The 21,106-nt window shown below is 38.7% G+C and overlaps 1 protein-coding gene across 3 annotated transcripts in view; it reads left to right on the top strand.

Moving 5' to 3' along the window:
- The window catches only part of LOC136438996 (engulfment and cell motility protein 1-like), a 29,200-nt gene that overhangs the window by 725 nt on the left and 7,369 nt on the right, over positions 1-21,106 (top strand). Inside the window, exons 1-17 of one of the 3 annotated variants that reach the window (XM_066434089.1) lie at positions 2,345-2,541; positions 2,880-2,920; positions 5,557-5,629; positions 6,782-6,832; positions 7,310-7,479; positions 7,854-7,953; positions 8,805-8,890; positions 9,349-9,414; positions 11,215-11,293; positions 11,908-11,979; positions 13,553-13,603; positions 14,568-14,690; positions 15,201-15,332; positions 15,562-15,666; positions 15,902-16,010; positions 16,338-16,474; positions 19,753-19,922. In XM_066434089.1, coding sequence (XP_066290186.1) covers positions 2,512-2,541; positions 2,880-2,920; positions 5,557-5,629; positions 6,782-6,832; positions 7,310-7,479; positions 7,854-7,953; positions 8,805-8,890; positions 9,349-9,414; positions 11,215-11,293; positions 11,908-11,979; positions 13,553-13,603; positions 14,568-14,690; positions 15,201-15,332; positions 15,562-15,666; positions 15,902-16,010; positions 16,338-16,474; positions 19,753-19,922 — 1,595 coding nt within the window. In that variant the 5' untranslated portion in view covers positions 2,345-2,511. Of the gene's footprint in view, positions 1-2,344; positions 2,542-2,879; positions 2,921-5,556; positions 5,630-6,781; positions 6,833-7,309; positions 7,480-7,853; positions 7,954-8,804; positions 8,891-9,348; positions 9,415-11,214; positions 11,294-11,907; positions 11,980-13,552; positions 13,604-14,567; positions 14,691-15,200; positions 15,333-15,561; positions 15,667-15,901; positions 16,011-16,337; positions 16,475-19,752; positions 19,923-21,106 lie in introns of those variants that run through there. The other 2 variants (XM_066434088.1, XM_066434090.1) reach the window with 2 other exon arrangements.

The raw sequence follows: 21,106 nt of genomic DNA, 5'->3' as shown, positions 1-21,106 counted from the left end.
AGGTTTATAACAAAAAGCAGAGAAGAAAAGAACAAAGCATTGAAAAATAAAATTCCAGACAAATTGGATAATGGGGGAGTGGTTGACGTTTACAGAGATCTATTGTATGTATTGTGGTGTCATGTTCGTCTCATCTGCATGAGATCATTTTCACCATTACAATGCTGCCCATTGTTACTAGAAAGTGAGCCCAAGAGCCACACAGGCTACATGGACATGTATGTCCTCTCTTGACTCCTTTGGGAAAACAGTTGGGACAACAATGTTAGGAAGTCAAGAGGTCCAGGTCAAAAGATTGCAGAGAGATTTGTAAAATCCATTTTAGGGAAAAAGATGTTCTAAACATTTCCCTGTTATGCATTTTCCAGGCCATGACATTTTCTGTTGGTATAGACCATTTCTCATCATGTGTGTGGTCTAGGAACTGTGAAGAAACATTATATTTTCCTTGTAGTTTCATGAGAAAGGGTTTCTTTGAAACCTACACTTTGAAGGATTAAATGAATGCGATTTATGTGCAGTTTTGTTAGCGTTTTTCTTTTTGTTGGCAGAATTCAAATGCAAGCTTAATACCGGTAGACTGGAAACGTCTTTCCCGCTTTTTCTGCAAAATAAATCCCCCCAAGAAAAAAAGGGAATTTACTGTGTATGATGGGCCACATTGTCGGCTTGGAAATCAGCAATAATTTCAAAAGATTATATTATAGAATCTATAATATATTATAGATAATAGATTGTGCACACCATGGGGATACATGTACATAGACATTCACAGGGAAATGTCGACACCGACAAGGAAATGTTGTGGCAGCCATGGAAATTTCATGACAAGGAAACGTCCTGATACCAAAAATTATGTTTCTGCATCCGCTTTTTTGTTCTGCGTGACACTAATTGCAAGGCTGGTATGATAATGTGTATGAGCTTTATCAAGAGCTGTTTCAAAAGTGAGCTGCAATATGTTCATCGCTGCAGTGAAGGTGTAGAATAAATATAAAACAGATGACTGTCCTTGTCAATAGCAGCATAGTCTTTCTGCAGCTTTGATATCATTAAATACACCTTTGGATTAGTACCTGACTGTGATTGTGAAAAGATGAACAGTAATGTTTTGTAATCTTCGTAGGACTTTTAGCCATCGGTCCTGTGTATGGGGGAGCCTCAGGCATTAAACAGTATTTAACCTCCTTGATTAAACCTATGCATGACTGATGATGTTGATTAAAAAACCCAACACACTTATTATATATTGAGAAGAGAAGTAGAAGCTAGTGACAGAGTTCTTTTTTTTAAAAGATATATACAACCTAGTACCAATCCATGACATACCTTTAACTTAGCTCTGACACAGTGTAGCTTATCCAAAGACTGACTACAAGATAAGGTCTCATTCATGAGTTTTTTCGCCCCATAGGATTACATGTTATAATACGTGTTTTACATGGGCGCGTTCGTAATGAAGATATAGAAAATGTGCCAATGTTTTTCATTCCATGTTGAGAACATTTACCCTAGATTATGTAAAAAAATTGACAACATTTTCACTACATACAATCTCTTTTTATAGCAATTACAAACTGCACTTGGCTACACCCCCACAAAGGCACTTTCCAGCTGTAAGCGCCGGACCGATTCACACACAATGCCCGGCCTGTGTACGTCCGACCTCGCGCGCGGCTGCCGAACTTTGCCTGCTAATTTCTTCAGATACAAACAAGCTTTCATCAGTTTGACGCTTGAGATAGGTTGGCCTAGCCAAAAGGGAATTTCCCACCAATATACACACACGTTCATGCAGCCGTTCATTTTTTTGGGCCATGCACTCGTTTAGCATACCCACTCGGAGTAATACAGAAGTGAGACCATAAACCTTGAAGTTTCAAGCAAACTGCAATTATCACAGAGGGAGATAGGGGGCAGGAGCCAAGTCAGCTGAATGGAAACAAGTGGCATCTGTATAGGCACTACAGGGGTTTGAACAACATCACTTGGTAAATTGTGGTCTTCTGAAGTTGTGCCATAATATATTGTTAGATCGTGACATTTGTCTTAAGCAGAAACTCATCAAGTCCTCAAAGGTTTGTCAAATTCTGAAATGCTGTGTCTGTATAAAATTTGTAACCAGTACCTGGATGCATAGATAGCTGGTTGAAATACAAATTCCACTTGCGCAAAAAAACAAATGATTAAGTTGTTAGCAATGAGGAAGTAAAGTCATGATGCTATAGCTATACTACTACTATGCTATAGCTGATGTACTCAGTAAGTGGTATGGTCCACTGTGAACCACCCCTTACTTTTTTCAGACATGGTTTGGTCCATGTTGTGATTACCATCACAGTGGACCCCACACCATTCACACCACATGTGGACTCTGCATGCTGCAGACCAGGATCTGTTGTGTGTGTAATGTTTGTATGCTGGTGGTCTCACAGTTCAGCTTGGGGTGATGCACAGAACAGGAGATATTTCCATGTACTGATGTAGGATTCTAGCTTGTTTCCCTTGGATATGGCTTATTTCAACTCTCTCAGACGGAAGGTATGATACCTGTTGGGCTGTATAAAGTATTCCCGTTTTTAGAAGCCATACTTTGTTGCAACAAGGGTTGCAAGTTGTGTATGCAAGACAGTACACTGTATGTTTTCTGTTTTGAATTTGATTGTCAAGAAAGCTCCTTGCTTAAGTTGATGCAAGGGTCTTCAAAACCCATGCTAAACCTCCTTTATGTTTTTGTAACTTTTTCTTGTGTTGCTGCTAGGAACTTACTCAGTTACTGAGGTATGTAAACTTACCTGAGGTGAAAGATATCACCTGAACTGGGGCTTGGTGTTTGTATACAATTGATCTAATCTTTATCCGTATCTTTCCCTTTGCAGAAAAAGCCGCTGGTTGCGATCATCCGGGATGTGTGCGATGTGTAAGTAGGCCGTATATCCCGTTACACTCCTGCAGTTATCTGTGCTCTTCCACCTGTTATCTTTTCCTGTAGCTGTCCCCAGTCGACCTTGAACTTCTTTTCAACTCTTGGTTATATTTCTTCCTGTAGTTGTAACATCAGTTACTGTAGCCATCTGCGCTCTTGATGTACAGTTCATAGAATGTACTTTTTCCCAATGTATTGCTAATACTCACATTAATATATAATACTATAATAGAGAAGCAAAGGTTCAAACAAACTCAGTAACCACAGCTGTGTATCTCAGTCATTCTCACTACTGGGAAAGTGTACTGAATCTTTCCATGCATAATGTTTTAGCCTTAGGTCACCTTAAACATTCTTGTACATGCAAATGAGGAGAAATTTCACGACAACTTGGTGATTATACCTATTCGATGTCCCACTTTGGGTAAGGATAATTACTAGGTCTGTAAAGCATGTTACCCGAAGAATAAACTATAATAATAGGGTTTGCATTTCCTTGACATACCTGGCTAGAGGGCCAAACTTACTCAATCTCTAACTTTCTTGTACATGTAAATTGTATGGTTAAGTAAAATACCTAAGATGACGGTTTCACGTTGACATCATTTGAACATGAATACCAAATACCACAAGTACTTTTTTCCCACCAAGTAGCCCTTTGGTAACTGTTTACCATAATGGTGGAAATGCAGTCCAGATTTTGGCATTCCTGCTTGTGTAGGTAGTGTGGAAATTAGTTCCAAATGTGGAGAGTAGGTCGTTAGTTTTGTCAAGGAGGCCTATTTTAACCTCCTTGGTTTTGTGTTGCTGCTTCTGTTTGCAATCAAACCTGGAAGTTTTTGTCATCATCCTGTCACCACCCTGTGACAAGATATACTGTACTTTCTCCATCAAAGTACGATGCACGTTAAGAGTGGGGGCTGGCTGCAGACAAATCTGCAGGGCTGAAACGTAATAGCCTGAGTACCAGCCTCCGCAGTGACCGCTGGCTCAATTCCTGTTGCTTGCTGCGGTTAGCAAGCGACAAGAATTGAGCCAGCGGTCACTACGGAGGCTGGTACTCAGGCTAGAAACCTAAAAAGAAAAACTCAAATAAAGTATTCATGTCGTGTTGCTCAATGTTGCATTATGCAAAGTGACTTTTTCTCTGTGCTTTTTAATGCAGTAAGATGGGAAAATCCTGGGTAAATCCTTCCTGCTGTTCCATATTTTCTTTTCAGTATCTGGTTTATGTAGAGGGCTTTGGGAATTATACCAGAGATTATTTCTGTCAATAACAGAATTCATTTTCATAAGGTGTTCTTTCAATATCTCAACAGGGGTAGAACTTTGAAGAAAAATTCTTTACTTTCAATGATTTCATTCCTGTCGTTTCAATCTCATTTTGTTTAGAGGCCTATTCACCTAACTTCAAAGAAAAAGCGAGAATCAGAAATACAAAATAGATATTAAAATCAACTTAGAGGCTAACCTGAGTGAATCCATAATATCATGTTACAATCAGGTAATGCTAATCATAGGTTTCAACTGGTATTTTTTCTACCGTAATAGCAAAGCAATCTATTATGTAATTACCTAGCATTGTTACAGTTGTCACATTCAACATTGTCTAAAGATATATTCAAATCTGCTTATGGCATCAAGTCTCTTAAAATATATTGTATATGTAACAGTGAGACAGTATTTCTGTTCATATAAAAAAAGAGACATCTTGGAATAGAGGGGTAGAATTCAAACTCCCCAGGGGGGAGGGGATGTCCTGGTAGGGATTAGTTGATAATTGGCTTCTTGCTGGTGTGAATTACCATGCTAATGAGGGACTTACAAGGGACTTGTGTCAACACACCTCTGCCAATTGCTAACATCTATTACTGTAAATCCTGAAATAGTTGCGGTGGTTTTGTGTCCACATTTTTCGCGGTGAGATCTGAACACAAAATTCATAATCCCACGAATATGTGTTACTACTATGTTTATGCTACATTCTTTCAATTACGAATTTAAAACTTTTGAATGTGTTGTTACAAAATCACCAGGTAGAAATGCAGACACTCAGACAGGCATTTCCTTTCTATTTGGTGTCCCAGACTGTTCTGTATTTTGAAAACACCAAATTACATGCTCATCTGAGCATGAAATGTGGGTATTAGTGCTAAACTGAGTCAACAACTAATATGTAAAATTTTAATTAGCCTCGCTGAATTCTTCAACTAGCATTATTATTTGAGGAAGTATGAAAGAAGAAATGTGGTCATCAGAAAAATTATTGGCAGAACCATAATCCAAGAGTCACTAGACCTACTACAGGTATGAAATATCTGTTACATTTTTTTAAAGGAAAGGAAATTCTCTTCTTCTAGATGGCATAATGTATTAGGATAGCAGGGCTGTCTCCAGGACCCTTCCCTCCGTCCAGGGACAGAAATTTGTTTGTTGGGATGAACAAAAATTTTACAAAAAATCTGAACTTCTTGACTTGAAACTGATGTATTTTCGTCAGCTTAAAATGACAGATTTAACAACAAAAATCAACAACATGGGCTCCCAAACAATGAGTGGGACAGAAATGAATTTAAAGCTGGAGACAGCCCTGTACGATACAGAATTTGAATTCACACTGTCTTTTCCAGATGGCAGGTGCCCAGCTCTGAGCAGTATGCCCTGCAGTACTCAGACAACACTCAAACCTACATCACAGAAAAGGTAAAGTCACTCAGACAGACAGGTGTGACGCAATGCAAAAGCCCAGACCTTGCAAATATGTTAGGCCACAGCAAGTAATTTTTATGGATGACATCAGCGCGCTCATTAATTTTCGCCTGATTTCGAAATAAAAAACAAGAAATTTCATTGTCCTCCGACGGTGGTCAACATGCCAAAAATTGGCAGATATGTCGTAAAGGTTGACAGTCTAAGGTGTTTTATTGCATATGAATACCCAGTGTAGTTCCTCCCCATGATGGTACGACAAGCTGTTTTCTGCGTTTGTTCTAGTTAGTTGAGCTGTATACACATCTTTAAGAACAGTTTAATGTTGACAGTCTACTAGTAAGGTGTTTCATTGCATATGAATACCCAGTGTAGTTCCTGCCCATGATGGTATAATAACAAGCTATTTTCTGCATTTGTTCTAGCAAGGACATTATGTAAATAATGGGGGGGGGGGTCTAGTTAATTGAGCTGTATACACAAGGTGTTTCATCACATACGAATTCCCAGTGTAGTTGCTTCAGATGATGGTACAACAAGCTCTTTTCTGCATTTGTTGTAGTTAGTCTATTGAGATGTATACACATCTATTTGGTTGAATACAGGAATATAGCTGTTGGTCATGATATCATATTTCGTCGCCTCAATTCTTGTTTAACAAGACTTATGATCTCAAAATTTGAAAATATAGGAATCTTGTTTTTTTTTGCCCTATCTCATTAATTTTGGAGTCTGCGGAGGATGTCATCCATAAACTTTACTTGCTGTGGCCTTATCAACGTTTCAGTTTTTCATAGTGTGGTACGAGAACATCAGTGTAAAAACTCAAGTATTCACATATGACTCATGGCAATTTCTTGTGGAAAAAATTATGTTCCTGTTGAATGCAGGGAGGAATAGGTAAAAAAGAACTTTCTCCAGCCGTATTTAGTATCCGCTTGTTGTACAGGTTGATGTTTAACTATGATTCCCTAGACTACGACACAAAATCGGAATGACTTATGTATGAGGATGTCTACTGTGAATATGGATGCAAGGAAAATTACATTTTAGAAAACATGAGACGCGCCAAAGTCACATTGCCTAGTTACACACGGAGCAATGGCTGAACTGAATGTCTCACCACCCGATCTGTCATTTCCACAGAACCGGAACGAGATCAAGAATGGAACTGTGCTGAAACTCACCACATCTCCTGTAAGTGGTTATGTTATTGAAGCTCTCATGTATTTGTGAACATTTTTATCTTAGACGCGATATACACTGGGAAATTTTTCCGGACTTACGACAACGGCGTATGACAGACATTTTTATGGCCCGTACGCCATAAAAATGCCTGTTGTACGATGCTCGGGATTGGTTCATACGCAGGAAAAAAGGCGACGTACGTTGTTGTTGTACGTCTTTGTTGTATGTCCAGAAAATTTCCCTGTGTGTTTCGAGTCTTAGTTTATAGGCTATTGACTTCATAACACTGGGTAACAGCTCAATGCAGTTTCAGTCTTCGTCAGTCTTCTTCATTGATTTAACAGTGTTAAGCAGTAAAAGATTTTGGTCCTCAAATCTTACTGAATTACCAAATCCCTTGCTAGTCACATTATCTAAAATATCATGAGCATTTCAACAATACAATCAATACAACATAGTAGCTGAATATGTTCCTGCCCTTCTCAGTCTAAAACAGCAGGAGATATTGTGCTGTGTATGAAAGGAGAGGACTCAGTAGAGAAGTGTAAGGCTCTACAGAAACTGGCCAAGATCTCTGCTGATGTCACGTTTGCCAGTGAGTTCATCTCAAGAGACGGAGTCCCCCTTCTCGCTGGGATGGTCGAGAATGGATCTGAGTAAGACTTCATTAAAACAGTCTTTTATTTATTTATTGTGCTTCACCATGACAATGGAGGGCATGGTGAAACTGGTATTGCCACATGCCTTTTTAAAGCTGCCATGTCAACAAAAAAAACAATCTCATCTGTAGCTTCTGAATTTTTAAAAAAGAAATTTCATGTATGCTGTTGAGTAGATGGCAAATAATGCTGCTGCTGATTAATCAGATATTGTTTGTCCTTTTTCATAAGTGACCAACTGGTTTAACCCAATGTCGTATATAGCTATGTGGTACATATCTATATATCAGTGGATAATGCCTTTGGATAATTGATTACTGACAGGATGCTTCAGGAATTTTTGATATTTTGTTGTTTTCTGTTTGTCCTAGAACTGGAGAAAACTTGGCCTTCATCCTGACTGCCTTTCTGGAACTGATGGACCATGGAGTGGTGTCCTGGGATAACCTCACTCCTACGTTTGTCAAACGAGTAAGTATACTGCACCTCATTTGAAAATGATGATATCATTCTATGAATTTACTGTTAAAGTATATGCCAGAATATAGATCGTGATCTGACATAATTGCTAACTCTACTGGTAGAGATCGTGATCCGAGTTTCTATCGAGAGAGATGGCTATCAGGATGCTAGGAACATCACAGTAACACATTACAGTAGCGCATTACTGTGATGTCCTGAGTTTCATTGATCTAAAGTGACATGAATCAAAGTTCTGTCTTTTTACCGAATATCCATATGCACAGAAAAATTTATAAACTCCGATCGGGATCTCTACTGGTAAAATCGCTGATTGTACTGGTAGAGATCGTGATCTCTGCCGACAGAGACTCTGATCGTGATTTCTACCAGCAGAATCAGATTGCTTTATCTACCATGACACATACAAGAATCCCCTGTAATCATACAAAGAGACCACATTTGAACTACTTTTCCTTCTGTATAACTAATGGTCAGCACACAACTTTGAACAAATAGGAAACTTGATCCAAAGAACTAAGCAGTAACTATATTTTAGGAATCCTGCTAGAATAGACTATCTCTTAAGGCATATGGCTTCCCATTTCCTGTACTTGAGTCTTTCAGGAATCATGTTATCAAATACTGCCCTTTAATGAAATGGGACAGTCCAAACTCACATGAAAACACAGTATGCTGGATGCGCCATCTTAAGTATAGAGGGGGTGCCTTGAGCAAGTTTTTTAAAAACTTTTCTTTGAAAGATGAGAGGAAGGATATACTGGAAGATGCCACATTGATATGGGTAGGGGCAGGGTAAAGTAGGAGAAAGCTGATATCCTGTGTCCTTTGTCTGGGTGTAGGTGGCCACCTCTGTCAATAGACATTCCGCCGATGCTACTATCCTGCAGAAGTCTCTGGCTATACTAGAATCTATTGCCCTGAATAGGTAAGTAAAGTTTGTCAGTTATTATTTGAATACAGACAAATTGTCTGTGTTGCCTAAGAAAGTTAAAGTTAGTTGCTTGTAAGAAGGATTTGTTGAAAGCATTTAGTGTAAGGATGCCAATAGATATCCATCAGTTTGCAGTCCCAATATAAGGACCATTGTTTATGTAACATTTTGTGATTGACTGTGAAGAGATAGTTATAATTCAAAACCCTAAAGATGGCATTTTGTGCATGTTTTTGCAAGAATTAAGCTGTATGGAAAACTAGCATTTCAGTCATCTGTCTTTGATGTAACAAACTGATACCTGGTGAACATAGTTAGGCATGTTTGTGGCTTTTAAGGCCAGCATCCCCTGGTATTATTACATTGTTTGTTTCTACACAATGTGGAAGGACATCCTGTATGAGGTCATGTTTCCATACTCACTGGTAGCTTCTGTGCTCCCTTCCTTTCAGCTATGAACTGTACAAGTTAGTGTCCAGTGAAGTAACGTTTGGAAACCTCATATCACACATTCAAAGGTATGGAACTGTTCATACAATACTGATTGCTCAGTTACCTTCGCCAAGAAGGTTATTATTTCTGGTGCCTTTTATTTGTGTGTGACTATTTTTTTCAAGCATAACTTGACAAGTCGAGGTTGGATCCTTATGATATTTGGAAGGCAGTATTGGGGAAAACAAAAATCTCCTAGAGATTTTCTATGGTACTGCAACAGAACTTTCGGTTTTGATATTTAAAGTTTGCATTTGATATCTATGCCCATCTTATATGTAACTGCTCTATCTTATAAAGTAAAATGTATCCGTTTTTTGTTTTGCAACAAACACACCAAAAACATCCTTGTTTACAATTGACCAAATGCCTAAGATAAATTTCAGGTATCTCTTGTTCAGTCATAGTTTGAATTTGTAATGATTCTTGTAAGAAGAGAATCAACCACTCATATTTGTGTAATTGTTGTTTGTGACTTTTAATGGGAAAAAGTAGCCAGATCATGGATGTACCTTGTTGGTATTCAAAATTGATGATGGTCTTAAGATGGGCATATTTTTCAGCAGGAAGACGGCTCTCAGCCAGCAGTGAAATTTATGCAAACCGTAAACAGGATACTTCAGTACACATGATACCTTCCATCAAATGGGTGGATGAACTCTGTCATTGTGTAAAAGCATTACAGAGTCAGACATGTTGAAAATAACCTAGGTGTCAATGAATATACCGTGTCATAGAGACACATCAATGATGTCACTGTAGTTAGCTCTAAGAAGCTATATGTGGCTGCTTCCTAAAGTGTAAATTGTAGCAAAACCTTTGTTGGAATACTGTAAATGCCTTTAAATTCACAGGGAATCTATTTCACGGGAAGGAGAAAACGGAGCATTTGCAGTGGTTTAAAGTTTGAGGTTGAAACAATGCCGTAAAGGGGCAGAAGACATCCTATTTTTGCAGCCAGTGGTTTTAAGTTTGCAGTTTGCACTGCAAAAACTGTTAACATTAAACTACACATCAAACTAACACAAAAAAATTTCAACCTTTACAGCAGTTAAACCAACATGTAGTTTGCTAATTGGCAATGGGCAGTATACTAAAATGGTAATCTACAAAGGAAGTTTCAAATTTGTGGTGTAAAGTTGACAACCATTCATGTATGCATGTTCGCGTTGACCCAGTGGCACGGTCAACTTGCCTCCGATTTGGGTCAGCAACAGTCAACTCTCCCAGCAATGTAGTTGAACCACAACGGTCGGGAACCGTTTTTAGGAGCTAAAAACAGAACAGTTAACAACCCATTCTTCAGCTAGCTGTAACATTACATGTTACTGTCTGTCATAAAATGGCATTTCTATTCAGCAATTAGGTGTTTAGCCAAGTTTTGGTTTGGAACAGCCATTTTAAATTAGGTTGGAAAGAAACATTTCACACATGTCATCATGTATATGTAAAAATGGGGAAGTACCTACTAGCATCATAAGTAGGACTCTTAGATTATGTTCTTTGTGGGTTTTCTGCCAATTAGCAATTATGTTACACTTGACTTGTACATAATTGTACATGTATGTGTGCTGTATTATTAGGTAGTGGTTGGGGAATGTTTTTCTTTGGTGTATATATTTTCAATGAACAGCTGTTGTATCTACTTTACATAAAGCAATTAAATGCCAAAGGGAACTTAATGCAAGAACATAGATTATTCAAGAACTGCTGATTTTTCTAGCCTCCTAAAAGATCAGGAAAGGTAGGATTAGTTTTCAACCCCAAGGCTTTTAATATCTTTGCTCTTTTAACGATCTATGCTCATGTTGTCTTGTTCTTTCTAGCTCCAACCAGGAGATCCAGTGCAACGCTGTGGCCTTGATCAATGCCTTGTTCCTTAGAGCACCTGAGGAGAAGAGAAAGGTAGGTTTGGTTCAGTCGCTTTTATCTATTTGAATTAGCTTTCTGGGAAATCACCTGCTATTGTTTTGCACATTATGTTATACCTGGGCTGTGATAGTGTTTGATATGGGTGTCCTGGACGGGTCTGTATTTTACGGTATCCTACAGGCTTCTACTTGTATCAGCTGGGTTTCCATCAAATAAGTCAAACATACTTCCCATTCGCTGCTGTCACAAATTGGATACCAGATTTGGACATTGGAATTGATGTACCTATTGATGTTCCTGTTGATGTTTTGTTTGAGGACACTAATTTTTCTTCAACTTTTGTTGCATTTTGCATTGAAATGTGTATTTTCTTAGATGGGTATAATAATGATACAAAAAGAATACAACACAGTGACTTATGCATCACCCTGATTCCTCGGGTGATACGGAATACACAGTGTAATGTTCTCTGTACACTGCTTCACATTATCCATACAACCAGACTAACTCTAGAAAGAAATACTGAGCTTGTTCTGAAAGCGATCACCTAAAATAATTATGGTGAAGTGATGTGTTTCAAAAAGTACTGGTCATGATGATTTAGCAGACAGTGTTTGACAACCCCCATTTCATGCTTCCCTCAAAAGAGAGCCCACTCAGAGGCAGACTTGTCCGATGAAGAGGAAAGCTGGCAACAAAATGGGTCGGAGTTAAGCATTGTGAGTAGAACTGCTGTGTCTCAAACTGGAATACTAATCTCACTAATGTCTGGTGGTCGTCCGGAGAGGTCATTGCCTTTCACACCAGAGACGAGGCTATCCAACCTGTTCTGGGCAGTGTGTGTTTTGGAGAGTTCTATCTTGTTATCATCTCTGCTTCTCTTTTGCTTCAACAGACTTGGTGTCTTTCTTCAGTCTCTGAAACTAAGATATGACAGTTATAATGGTACACTTTTGTTCAATGTACATGTGCCAAGAAGCACCAATCCTCTTAGATTAAAGTATTCTGAGGAATAGCGTGCTCTTGGACTAGGTACTTAAATCTGGCTTTCCTAACCTCTGGGTTGTTTCTTTGATGGTGTAGAGGAATAGCCAGGTCAGGCTGATATGATAGGTGCACTTGACCACTGAGAGACAACATGGACAGTTGGGATGATTCTTAGGTGGAATATACATGGATGACTTCAAGTCGTCTAGTTTCTCTCAGCATTTTGTTTGTTTGTTAAGAGACAGATAGAATAGCAGTCAACATAAAAAATAAGACTGTGCTCTAGGTGCTCAGTATGTTGTTTTGCACTGTCCAGTAGCAACCACAGATTCATCTTGTTTCTGCCTCCAATCAGCTAGCTCAATCAACAAGGGGTCAGGGCTTTTTGGAACAGAAATTGTGGCATTCATCTGGCAGAGAGGTGCCTGGAGAGACCTTTACACCACCTAATTCAATCATGGAAGGACCTGTGCTGATTGGTCAGTCAGCTATCCACCTAATGTGTTCTCCTTGATGCCAGCAGGACGCTTTTCTCTCCTCTTTTGATGGTTGCTTGAGAAAGCATTTTCCATCCATTGGAAGTCATCTTCTGCAGCTGTGCAGGCATGTCACTTCTGTTTGGTAGCGAGTAATTTTCGGAGCACTTTTGATGCTGTTTCTCCACTTGGGTATATTGTAAATGCCTGCCGGAATCTGCTTTGAAGGCATCATCAACTATTGAAGGACAACAGCTTGCTCGTAACCAATAAAAGAGCTTGAGGGTGACTCTCTCTCGTGATAAGATATATTTGATGCAAGCTTTTCCCACACACGTTCCAACACAAGTAACAGTCATTACACATACTCTTATTTGGGATGATTTAACTTAATGGCCTGTTCAAGGCATTACAGGCATTGAACTCTACACAACATATACAAACATTGTGACCCTCTAATACTTGTAGATAGCAATAAACTCTCCTCCTTCAGTTGGTGGAAATAACTCCCCCTTTTTTTGGTAAAACATTTTCTACCTTCTTCTTTTTTTTCTGCATTTTTGTAGATAATCTGCATTTATTGCAGCCTGGGTGCTAAGCGCTATTCTATTTACTACCGGGGCTCCCATACTCGCTCCCTTAAAATCTGAAAGAGGGAGTATAGTAGCCCCAGAAATAAATAGGATGGCACCCAGGCTACACTTGTTGGTCTACCAGACTGGTGTTGTTAACAAGTTATACACTGCTGGTATCTGAAAGTTTGATTTTGTGTTCCCTGATCTTTCCCAATGTTTCAGACTAATGAGTTCTCTGGGAAATTATGTTTCAGACGTTGAGTGACAACCTGAATGCCAAGCAGATCAGAAATGTTATATTAAACGTAAGTACAAACTGTATCTTTTAACAATGCATTGAAGGACCTCAATATTCTCTAACCTTTGATATATAGGGTTAATATAAGATACTTGTTAAAAGTATGTCCCATGATTGCACCTGTGTAGAATTTATTTCTCTTTTACATTTAATTTTGTATCTCTCTTACCAGCCAGTCAGGGTTATACAAATGTAGCTCTGGAGTTAGAATAAAAGGATTACTCAGAGTAATGCAAAAGGTAAGATGTTAGAATTTTGGCTGTAAACAAAAGGTGCAGACAAGTCATCAGTGAGACCAAGAAGTCCATTGTTCAACTGTGCTCAATGACAACTACCATTTTGACAACAGCAAGGCTATGTTAACATGTGAAGAGACAGGGTTTGATGTATGTGTTTGAAGAACTGTGTTGAACTTTGGTCTTGTGACCTCCAACTAGTTTATTTAGCCAAGAAGGAACAGTGGTTACTTTCATTATAGAGGCATGTTTAACCATTGTGAAAAGGCTAAAAACACAATGTCCATGCTGCACTCTTGTTCATACTACATTGTAAGTAAGCATTCTATACTTCGATGGGAAGGTCTAATTTCTTAGATGATGAAAAATATGGTATGTAGAACATGGTTAATGATATTGGTATGCATGTTAGACATGTTTAAGGCCTGTTTGCATTACAATGTCTACTGTGAGAAATTCAATATTTGACTAAGCTATACAGCTAAGTTTAAGGTTGTAATTTTTATACATGCAATTATTAGTGCTATAGTGGTGACTGGTCTTCAGATCTAATAGCTACCTTTGTCCTTTTTTGGGGTGTGGGTGTGGGGAGGAACTTTGTTTCACAAATTATAGGGTTGAAAATGAAATACACTGTCAGACTAGCATGTTGTGCACTGTGGAATTTGAACATATTTTAGAAGCTATTTCACACATTTGTGAGTTGTTTGTGATGATTGTTGTTGTTGTGTCCAGCATGTGATCAGGGGTCCTCGGCAGGTGGGTACAGAGATGGCACACCAGCTGTACGTGCACCAGACACTGTCCTTCAACCTGCTGGAGGAGCGCAGGATGACCAAGCTGGACCAAAATGACCAGGTACATTCATGCATACTCTTATCAACATAATGTTTTAGATTATTAACATGCGTAGTCAAATTGTCTTTACTGTTATTCATAAAGTAGAATAAAATTTATGAATAGATATTAGCAATAGTTCAAGTTGCCATACATTGTATCTGTTACAATTGTCGTAGAATGAATTTCTTTTACTTTAAAGTTCTTATTCATTTAAGTTTGATAAACGATTTATGTATTTTCTATCAGGATATATGAAGAAAATGCAACAGTTTTTTCTGCTTTTTCAGTCCATTATCTAATTTATTCATGAAGATATTGAGTCTTATGCACTCACAACAGTCTGATAATGTCACATTGTCCTGTGATACAGTTAAACACTGTTAGGGGTCTCTTTTGATACATGTGTCTGTCATAAAAAATATTATCCCTTCTCTTTAACATTTGTTCTTCCAGTGTGGAATGGTACAACTTTTTAAGTTGTAAGAAATAGGTCCTATTGTAAGTTGTATTCTTGTATTCGTCGTGCAGGTGCTGAAAGACCATTTAGTAGAGTTGAGAAAAGTGGCCTTCGACAACGACCAGGACTTATCAGGCTCTATCCCACCCCCCAGGAAAACAGCTGAGAAATACACCAGGGACTACAAGAAACTTGGCTTCTCGGTAACTAATAAGATTAATAGTTACAGTTCATATTAGTGTACTTGCTGTTTGTCTTTGTAAGATGTGACTGTAAGATCTGCATGTCTCAGTGGGTATTGTTAAAATGAACCTTTTATTTTTTCAATGTCAGATATTCTACTACATACTGTAGAATTCAAAGATGTCTTGATCAAGGAAAGTCTAATTTGTATTAAAATCCTGCCACTGATGTTGTTGTTTTTTCTGACAGAATTATACAAACCCTGCCTTAGACTTCCTGGAGACACCGCCAGGTGTACTTGCACTTGACCTTATGGTGTATTTTGCAAAGTACCATGCTGAAGGCTATACAAAGGTAAGACTTTCATTATTTTTCTTTATGTTTACGTTAGCTTGACTAACATGTGAAAAGTATATAGGTTGCCCAAATGTTATGAGGTAGTACTCTTGCTGTTTACCATTTAAGTAGAAAAGAAAAATAGCAATGATAAGACTTATCATTTGAAGGAATTAGATTTGTACTTACTATGATTTAATGCTACAGGCAGAAATAAATGATTTCCTCATACATTTACTTCTTGATGATACAGCTTGTACTGGAGAACTCCTGCAGACAAGACGGTCACGAATGTGCCTTTGGGAAAAGCTCTATAGAACTTACCAAGATGCTGTGCAAGATCCTTAAAGTCGGGGAAATACGTAAGTACTTCTTATTATTGAACAGTAGACATACTGAAATGGTAAGCTGGTTTTGTAATATCATAAAGAATCTACTGGTGAGTCCTAGCTAAAGAAGTCACTTGCAGTGTATAGTTCCCAGCTTTCTATATCTACTTTACATACATGTATATGCTAGTCCTGCCAATGTTTTTAGATGTACTCTACACGCTCCTCTCAAAACTTGTCAGAGACTGAACTGATCATATTGGCTGGTCAAAAATACTCAATTCTATGGATGCCTTTTGAAACAACCTTGAAACATTGCTGCTTTCTGATGTACATCGCTCTCCCTCCCCTCCCCACCAGCCACAGAGACAGGACAGGAGTACTACCCCATGTTCTACACACACGACCACGCCTTCGAGGAGTTCTTCTGTATCTGCATCCAGCTGCTCAATAAGACATGGAAGGAGATGAGGGCAACACACGAGGACTTTAACAAGGTAAGGTGTTAACCTTCTGTCTGCTGCCTAACTCAGTAACCAATAGGGAATTGGGTCCCAAACGGCTACTTCACAGTGCTAAAGGTTAAGGACCTTTAGAAAACTGTATTTTGGAGGTGCGATTTGTGATAATTGTTAATTGGGATACGTCTTCAACTGTGGCACCCATATCTGAGGGTCTGCTTGGGATGATCCTGGCAAATATTTTACAGTAGATTTAGTAGGGCCAGTAATGCTTAATGGTAAATTCAGGACGGCTGGCAATGGCTGACGTTAAATTGACTTGTTCTTGCAAAAGGTTTTGGGAAGGAATGTTTGATTGGATTGTTCCATTGTGTTTACAGTATGTGGTGTTGGGCACAATTTTCTGCAAACACCAACACAATCAGGCCCTCTGTTGTGACTTTGGGACAATTTTTCTCTCAATAGACCAAAGAATTTCTCAATAATGTTTGATACTGAATGTGGATCACAAATAGCATACCACAAATAATTCAAGCAACCATTAATGCTTCACAACTAATTTGTTGACAGTGCTTAATGTTGAATTGGTGCAGACCTGCTACGATTAACATCGATTTGAACTAGCTCACAACACCTTCTGGTATGCAGACCCACATACCTACAAAATGTGATTTTTGTGTTGACCTGTACAACAAAGGTGATATGTGTGCCCGATGAATTAATCATTCCTACATTTTTAATTTAGTCCGCCCTGCCACCTGGGGACATGTCATTGCCCTGATTTTGATGATACGTTATCCCTGTATCAGTGTATGTCCCCGAGGGCAGAGGGTGCCAGCTTACAGTGGTGGTTTGTGGCTGCTCTTGGCTGGAACATTTTAAGTGTTAAATGTTATCTTGCCACAGGCCTTCGTGCTACTGTATATCGTGTAATATTTGCTGTTATATTTTTTGCTGTTTTAGGTGATCTCATACTATGAAATCATCATGACACCGCAAATATTTCATTACTTCTTACAGAATTGTTTCAAGCGCAAATTCAAAACACTGCAAAAACCTCATTTTCCCTGCTACCGCAAAAGAAAACCACTGCAAAAGTAAATGCATTTACAGTATATTCCTGTTTAGCACCTTTTTGTGATATGGAAGCCACTAAAGTTGCCATGAGAGAGCCTGTTATTTTGTCATTTTAGAGTATGTCCCTGCCATGAACAATAAAATGACCAACTTGACTGGAATTTAACGTTATGCAGCTATGGGAAAATTTTTCTTTTTTTCCATATATATGACTGTATCAAACGCTGTTTTCGATGTACAGGTATGAAAAGCATACAATGTATGTATTTGCTTTTGACTAAATCATGTGTGGGTCTAGAGTATCAATAATTATGTGGTTGTGCACAGAAAAAAAGGTGATAAATAATCATGAGCTAGCTGGAATTATAGCTGAACTGTCCTTACGCTAAGTAATGCATTATGGGAGAAGTGTTTTACTCAGGGTTGTATAACCTTGAAGCGATCGTATCCCGGTGATCAATTTAGCGGCGGTAAGAAATCCATTGACGCATGTAAATTGGCTATTTTATGACATTACCTGCCTTGTCTTTCTTTCAAACACTTCAATCACAAGGGAAATGCTGTCAGTAACAGTGATGTGTGGCAGAAGATAATGCGATTATTCGTCAAATTATCTTTCTTTATAAGTTGGAGATGGTTTCATTATAAAGAGTCCTCTGATAGGATTTATGGAGATTCGGCTTTTGACCACAAATTAATGAGCTATTTGTAGAAATGGGAATGGGAAGTTGTAGTTTGTTGCATTTTGCACAGGCAAGCTGTAAGCATGAATCATTCCAAGTGATGTCATAAATGGAGAGAGATATTCATAATAGACACACCATTTGGGCAGACTATTACATGCCATAGACTGTGCCATGATTGAAGTATTAGTAGCCTGAAGTGACCCACGGCCATGTTGATACATAAAGGGGTAGGTTGTACATAACATGGCTCGAAATTCATTTTTGGGAACAGTTGTACTGATGCGCTTAACATGAGATTAAAAGACAAAGAAAAAATATCTGGGTGCACAACATAGAATAAAATAGACTGTCAGCAAAGCCAAATTTGTACAAACCTTACTGCCTCTCTTCAAAACTTGAATCTGAAATTCTATCGCTATGCTGCGTACTAGTGTACAATAGTACCTTTATATTAGTTAGTGTTTGTATCTCTCCACAAAATATCTACATGCACTAGTGCACCATTAGTAAAAAATTAGGTGCACAGCTCCAATTTCAATTTCAGTATTTCAAGCCCTCCATATTCATTCATGCATGCCTTCATCATGCAGCTGAAGCACAGTTGAAATTAGCTGACTTTGGAAGCGTCATTCTGTTAATAGTTGTACAACTGAATTACTGTCATGACAGTTGAGCCTAAATTGTCACCGACACATTCATCTCCTCCTATGCAAAGGGTATTGGGCACCTACTGAGACCACTTAATCATTGCTGCTAACTTAAAGGCAGAAACAAAGTGTGTGAGAAAAGGTTTGAAAAAAAGATGATATTGAGCACAATATTACATATTCACAGAAAATTTGCACAGAAAATTTCCACATGCTGTCACTACCCTCTTCCCTGATCCATACTGTGAATTAAGCACCCAAATTGAAATGTAATTTATTTTTTTCCATTCACCTAGTAGCAGACGTTCATACACGTAGATTGTATACAAAACACTGGTGATGATATTTGATAGACATCGTCAGTGGAATTAGAGTGATTTTAGTCACAAAATTCATCTCCAGTCCATACTGGTAATAATAACACTACCACAGTCGTTACCAGTACTTGATGACGTTTACACTATATGCATGTGACCTTGAAGTAACATCCCCGAGCAAATGGTATTCAACCTGTTACGGTCAACATCCTACAGGATTAGAAATACCCAAACTGCTTTCAGCCTCTGCTTGGTATAAAAGATAAAATTTTAGCATCTTTGTTGACCATTACTGTATCCCCAAGACATTAGGCAAAGCTGGCTAGCTATTGATGATGTACATATATGGGAGTTCATTAGATTCAGACTTATTTTGGCCCCCCATTGTCATGGGTCCATTCAAGTTCCAATCAAGCTGACAATGGGCTGGTTAATCTCTGCTAATTATACATCCTTGCTCTTGTCATTTGAATAACAGTAGTTGAAGAAATGAAAGAGATCATGTAAAAATCTGTAATTTTTTAGAATATCCCTTATCCTGACCACCCCCACTGATATGATGGCTCGTCCCTGATTACATATTCCAGGTGATGGACGTGGTGCGGGACCAGATCCAGCGTGCGCTCGCCGAGAAGCCCAACTCGCTGGAAGGCTTTAAAACCAAGCTGCAGGGGCTGAGCTACGCCCAGATCACCAAGATGCGCATCCAGGAGAGGTCCAACAAGGAGGAGTGGGACTCCCAGGCCAGACCTGTCTGGTGAGACAAAGGGATACATTAAAGGGAGTGTAAGGGGCTGGTCCTGACTGTAAGAACACTGAAGGTGGTGCACAAATCACCAAGAAAACAGGGCAGGTTTAGGCTGCTTACAGCGGTGACATATCAAGTGGATGTTCTCCAACTAGGTTATTTTTCTCTCACTGATTTACAGCAGAAGGTTGAAACAGTGTTTCAGGTAATTTATTTTAATCACAGCTGCGTGGCTAATTGTTACTTGATTGATTGAATTCAAAGGAAATCCCCCTTGCTTAGTCGCACAATGGCCTTCAGAAATCCTGGCTTTGTTGATCAGCATAGAGAGAAATAAGTATTGAATGCAAGAAAGCTCTAACTCGTGTGTGCCCATAGCACCAAGATGCATAGAATCTTAACTATTCTGATCGTGTAGAAGACTAATTCAAATAACTCAAACGAGGCATCGTGATTGGTCTGATACACTGATTGCATTAAGGGAAAAATTAACCGTAGTTCAGAATACAAAAATATAGCTGGGTGGAAATGGAATTTTTACAAGGACAAGATTCCGTACTTTGGTAGTTACAAAATAAGGCTATAACGGGCGTATTGATTTTTCCTTTCTAGCCGTTCACATTTGGGAACTCACTAAGCTGCCAGCATCAGTAACATTTAAACTGTCTTCTACAAGATCAAAATGACTTACCATGTATAGCTCATGATAAAGGATGATTGGCTTCACTGTTGAATCTACTAACTTAGAGTTTTATCTAAATGTAGAATATTGGGCATCTTTGATGCACCTACCTAAAAGAAAATATACCCAAAGTATATTGTGCAAAATGTATGGAATCATAATGCATAAATCACACTGTATTGCAGATGGAAATGTTTATTGTTTTGCCCCTATGTGGCCTCCCTTCTGAATGGATACTGCCCATTTGAACACCCCCACCAGGCATTGTGAAATTGGCTCCACTATTGAACATGGGAGGCCAAAATCATTAAAACATTGAGGAAGTAGAGTGCATAGTCATGGATTTTAATACATTAGCCCCCTCATGGCTAAACAATGAGGAACCCTGTGGCTGAAAACTCCTTTCGTCTATCAATTTTCTGAAGTCAAGCGGAGATTTTGATAATGTACAGTGGGCCATCACTGCAGTAGGTATTGAAAATGTTGTGTCCCAGGAGTCACATTAATTTGA

This window comes from Branchiostoma lanceolatum, chromosome 7 (assembly GCF_035083965.1).
Source record: "Branchiostoma lanceolatum isolate klBraLanc5 chromosome 7, klBraLanc5.hap2, whole genome shotgun sequence".
NCBI classification, from domain to species: domain Eukaryota; kingdom Metazoa; phylum Chordata; class Leptocardii; order Amphioxiformes; family Branchiostomatidae; genus Branchiostoma; species Branchiostoma lanceolatum.
Note: the sequence above shows the minus strand (reverse complement) of the source record. Positions and strands in the feature narration are given on the sequence as shown.